Raw genomic sequence first — 5183 nt, 5'->3', positions numbered from 1 at the left:
TTTACATTTTGGTATGTACACCACTAGATCACGAGTTTAATGTGGGGCTTATTTAATAATATTAAAACCTTGTATATTTTGAAAAATATACAAACGGGAAGAGCTGGGGCAGTAAAAATGCTTATGACAGCCTAACATCCCCTGTTGATGGGTCACCTCGGTATTTTTCAGGTAAACGGAATTATTTTTAATGAAATATTCATCTGGTCAATAAAGGGTCGTATGGCAATTCTAATCGGATAAAATGAAATGCTTACTGTTCTTCTGCAGTTCGTCCAAACTCTGATGTTTTTAGGGGTCCTTTTTGCCCTTTTCTCAGTTTGCAGTGTTTAGATTGAACTGTTGAGCATTCATCTGGCTTGATATTTTCACGTTTTATCCTCGTATAATTCATAAATGCTTTTTAATGAATTGATAGCAAGCCATGCACCCAGGAGTGTCTCAAGAGGAGGCAGAGGATGTAGTTTCTTTAGCATTGTCTGTTGTATTTGGAACTATGACATTCTGTCTGCTGATTTCTTTGTTACTTCTGTATTTCGTCAATAGGAGAAGGAAAGGAGGTAAATATATAAATTAAATATAATTTGCATGATCGAGAGAGAAATGTGAAGATTTATCCTGATTTCTTGGCTGAATGAATTTTCATGTTTACAGAGACATTCATGCTATATTTTATTATTATTATTATTATTGCACCCCAACCATAACTTTAACAACAAACCGACAAACAAAAAAAACGCAAAATCAATTCAATGTTACCGTTAAAATACTGAAACAGTTTACGAAAATCCCTTGGACACATTACAAGATTCAGCATTTTTTTTACTCGAACCAGATTATTTTTCTCGGTAATTTTGTTAAACTATGGAGGAAATATGCATTTGGTGCATTGGGCTAAATTAACTACTTAAATACTTGGTTATCGCTCATTCTAAATGCAAAGTAAACAAATAAAAAAGAAGTTCTTCAGGTTCTTTGGTGTAAATACTTAGAAATTCTACAAACTTGTTAATCATATAATCTTTTTTCAACAGGAATAATTACATGTAATGGGAGATAAGTGTTTGCGCACTATCGATATTTGTGGGTGTTTGATAAAGGTTTCATTTACAAACAATTTATTTTTGATTTTCTTTATGATAACAGCAAAATTTTTCCTCTACTAGCACAAGTAATTGGATTCGATACTGTCGGAAAATTTTTTCTGTTTCAGAACCGACACGATTGAAAAAAGTTCAAGGAGAACCCGAAGCAGTTAACTGGGTTTGTTCAGTTTCTTACTCCTATTCTTCTTCTCGTTTACTGCACCTCGCGCGATCGCACAGCGTAAGTAGCATCATAGTCGTAGCTCATTTTTAAAATGCCACTATTTATCATAAACTACAGAAAACAAACATCGCTAGTAAATGTAAGAAATTGATAATTTTATGGATCAACCCTTCCAAACTAAACAGTTGATTGATACATGTATGTATAAGCAGAATTTTTAGCGAGGATTGCTAAAACGAGGATTAAATTATGGCGCTTTTAGAGAGGACTTTGAGATCGATGAATCTGAATGTCGCTAACAAATACTCAATTAGTTAGTATAATATCTTTCTTTGCATTTAACAATTGCTACAATTACTTTTTGTTGAAAGCATACTTTTAATATAATTCTTCAAATGTGTGTCTCGCTAAAAAGTCTACTTAAATGGTACGCATATTCCATTAAAATTATTGTTTCAGAAAACAGAAAGAGGAAGTACGAAGATATCAACCTGCATGCAACAGAAAATGAAAATCTTCTAAGAAAGTCACTGGAAATGGATGCTAAACCAAATGTTCCATATCATGAAAGAGGTTACATGTATATTTTAGAAGAAACAAGCGCCAGAATAACAGACATCAAAGATGAAAGCAATACAAAAGTTTCTACTCTAAATGCTGCCTGCAAGAATGGAAAGACAGATGCGTGTAGATATATCATCAATCGCTATCCAGATATGCTTAATCAGGTAGATGATGAAGGATGGAATGCAACATTATACGCTGCACAAGGAGGAAACGTTGAAATTCTAGAACTTCTGCAAGAAAAAGGCGTCAATATGATATATGAAAACAAGTTTGGCAAAAATATTCTTCACATTGCTTGTGTCAATTCCCGATTAGAAATGTGTCAATATATCGTCCAAAGGTATCCAGATATTCTTAAACAGGTAGATAATTTTGAAGGGTTTAATGCTGCACTATACGCCGCACAAGGTGGGAATGTTGAAATTAAGAACTTCTAGCAGAAAAAGGCGTCGACCTCTTATATAAAGACAAGTTTGGCAGAAATATTCTTCATATCGCTTGTGTACATTCCCAGTTAGAAATGTGCCAACATATCGTCCAACGTTATCCAGATATGCTTATACAGGTAAATAATGAAGGACAGAATGCTGCATTATACGCCGCTCAAGGAGGGAATGTTGAAATTTTAGAACTTCTAGCAGGAAAAGGCGTCGACATGACATATAAAAACAAGTTTGGCAGTAATACTTCCGACATTGCTTGTGTCAATTCTCAATTAGATATGTGCTGGCGAATCATCCAGCATTATCCAGATATTCTTAAGCAGGTTGATATTTCTGAAGGGTGGAATGCTGCATTTTACGCCGCAAAAGGAGGAAATGTAATAATCTTAGAACTTCTGGCAGACAAAGATGTTAATCTGATGTATAAAGACAAACTTTGCAGAAATATTCTTGACATTGCTTGTGTGTTTTCCCGATTAGAAATGTGCCAACATATCGTCCAACATTATCCAGATTTGCTTAATAAGGTAGACAATGGAGGAAACAATGCTGCCTGTTATGCTGCAACAGGAGGGAATGTTAAAATTTTAAAACTGTTGGCAGAAAAAGGCGCCGACATGACTTATAAAAACAAGCATGGAATGAATATTCTCCACTTTGCCTGTAGGTTTTCTAACTTAGAAATGTGCCAACATATAATCCACCATTATCCAGATATGCTTAATCAGGTGGGTTATAAAGGGCTGAGTGCTGTATTATCCTGGCACAAGGTGGAAATGTCAGAATTTTAAAACTTCTGGCACGAAAAGGCGTCGACCTCTCATATAAAGACAAATTTGGCAGAAATATTCTTCACTTAGCTTGTGTCAATTCCCGATTAGAAATGTGCCAACATATCGTCCAACATTATCCAGATTTGCTTAAGCAGATGGCTAATTATGAATGGTGGAATGTTGCATTTTACGCCGCTCAAGGAGGGAATGTTGAAATTTTGAAACTTCTTGCAGAAAAAGGCGTCGACCTCTCATATAAAGACAAATTTGGCAGAAATATTCTTCACTTAGCTTGTGTCCATTCCCGATTAGAAATGTGCCAACATATCGTCCAACATTATCCAGATTTGCTTAAGCAGATAGATAATTATGAAGGGTGGAATGTTGCATTATACGCCGCTCAAGGGGGGGATGTTGAAATTTTGAAACTTCTTGCAGAAAAAGGCGTCGACATGACATACAAAAGCAAGTTTGTCAGAAATATTCTTCACACTGCTTGCTTACATTAAAAAATTAGAAATGTGCGAACATATTGTCCAACATTATCCAGATTTGCTTAAGCAGGTAACTAAAGAAGGGAACAATGCTGCTTGTTATGCTTCAATGGGGGAGAGGGGCTGTTGAAATTTTAGAACTTCTCGCAGAAAAAGGCGTCGGCATGAGATATAAAAACAAGTTTGGCATTAACATTCTCCATTATGCCTGCTGTGTTGTCTTCCAAATTAGAAATATGTCAATATATCATCAAGCATTATCCAGAAATGATTCATCAGGTAGGTGATGAAGGGTGCAATACTGCATTATGCTGCGCAAAAGGTGGAAATGTTATTATTTTAGAACTTCTGGCAAAAAAAGGCGTTGACCTCTTATATAAAGACAAGCTTGGCAGAAATATTCTTCAAATTGCTTGTATGTTTTCCCGATTAGAAATGTGCCAATATATCGTCCAACGTTATCCAGATATGCTTAAGCAGGTGGATAATCGTGAAGGCTGGAATGCTGCATTTTACGCCGCACAAGGAGGAATGTTGAAATTTTTAAAACTTATGGCAGACAAGGGCATCGACATGACAAATAACATCAAGCTTGGCAGAAATATTCTTCACATTGCTTGTGTCAGTTCCCGATTAGAAATGTGCCAACATATCGTCCAACATTATCCAGATATGCTTAATCAGGTAGATAATGAAGGATGGAATGCCGCATTATACGCCGCTCAAGGAGGAAACGTTGAAATTATAGAACTTCTGGCAGAAAATGGCGTCGATCTGACACATAAAAACAAACATGGCTTTAATATTTATCACATTGCTTGCATGAATTCTAAATTAGAGATGTGGCAACATATCATGCAACATTATCCAGATATGCTTATTCAGCTTAACAATGATGGATGAACTGCCGCATCATGCGCCCGCAAGGAAGAACTATTCAATCTTACGAAATCTAGATGAAAATTGCGTCGTTTTCTCTAGCAGGGTAAAACGAAGGATGATTGATTGATTAATCATGAATTTGTTTTACGTCCCTTTTGAGAATGTTTTCACTCATATAGAGACGTCGCGTCGCCGTATACAAGTGAAGGGCTTCAAATTTTTACCTTTACACTGCAATCAGGGCTGATGAGAGGTGATGGATCTTTATTTCCAGCGCCTGCAATGACACAGTCTTATCCGAAGGACCTCCAGCTTTCATTTCAAAGTGCACATGACGAAAGAACAATTGTTATCTATTTTTATATCGACTTAGGTCAGTCGCAGCCGAGATTCAAACTCACGACTTTCAGTTCACGAAAATGAAGAATGAAATGCTGTCGCTCTAGCATATAAAAACTAAGCTGATGTTTATGTACGTATTTTTGTATTTAAAACGTGTAGACTTTTGTGATTCTACGTAATCGGTAAGTTATGCTAGTTCTACATATCTGATATCAAACCTATAGTAAAAACATTTTTATATAAAAAGTATATTCTATCGAAGATATGTTATGTGACATTCTTATGGTGTTTTCTTAGATTTCTACGTATATTCATTTTTACAATTAAATTATGCATATATAGATTCCTAGACCTCTATTTATTTTGAAACCTGGCAGCTTCAGATTATTTTATAAATTTGAATCTGAATTTTC

The 5183-nt window shown here is 35.5% G+C and overlaps 3 protein-coding genes across 3 annotated transcripts; all 3 read left to right on the top strand.

Annotated features, from left to right (window-relative positions):
• Positions 1-418: 418 nt before the first annotated feature.
• LOC134250858 (ankyrin repeat and SOCS box protein 3-like) lies at positions 419-2273 on the top strand (the record flags this gene model as incomplete). The annotated part of the gene is made up of 2 exons (XM_062733202.1): positions 419-560; positions 1729-2273. Coding segments are annotated over 2 exons (687 nt in total), but the record flags the coding sequence as incomplete, so codon positions are not given.
• An 83-nt stretch (positions 2274-2356) lies between these two features.
• On the top strand, positions 2357-3070 carry LOC134250848 (ankycorbin-like). Its single transcript, XM_062733191.1, has one exon. It carries the CDS (start codon positions 2357-2359, stop codon positions 3068-3070), a length of 714 nt encoding a protein of 237 aa, XP_062589175.1.
• A 944-nt stretch (positions 3071-4014) lies between these two features.
• LOC134250841 (ankyrin repeat and SAM domain-containing protein 6-like) lies at positions 4015-4449 on the top strand. Its single transcript, XM_062733182.1, has one exon. It carries the CDS (start codon positions 4015-4017, stop codon positions 4447-4449), a length of 435 nt encoding a protein of 144 aa, XP_062589166.1.
• The last annotated feature ends 734 nt before the right edge of the window (positions 4450-5183 follow it).

The sequence above is a fragment of the Saccostrea cucullata genome, unplaced genomic scaffold, assembly GCF_032062105.1.
Source record: "Saccostrea cucullata isolate Sc308-1 unplaced genomic scaffold, CSIRO_AGI_Scuc_v1 ctg12525, whole genome shotgun sequence".
In the NCBI taxonomy this organism is placed as follows: Eukaryota; Metazoa; Mollusca; class Bivalvia; order Ostreida; family Ostreidae; genus Saccostrea; species Saccostrea cuccullata.
Note: the sequence above shows the minus strand (reverse complement) of the source record. Positions and strands in the feature narration are given on the sequence as shown.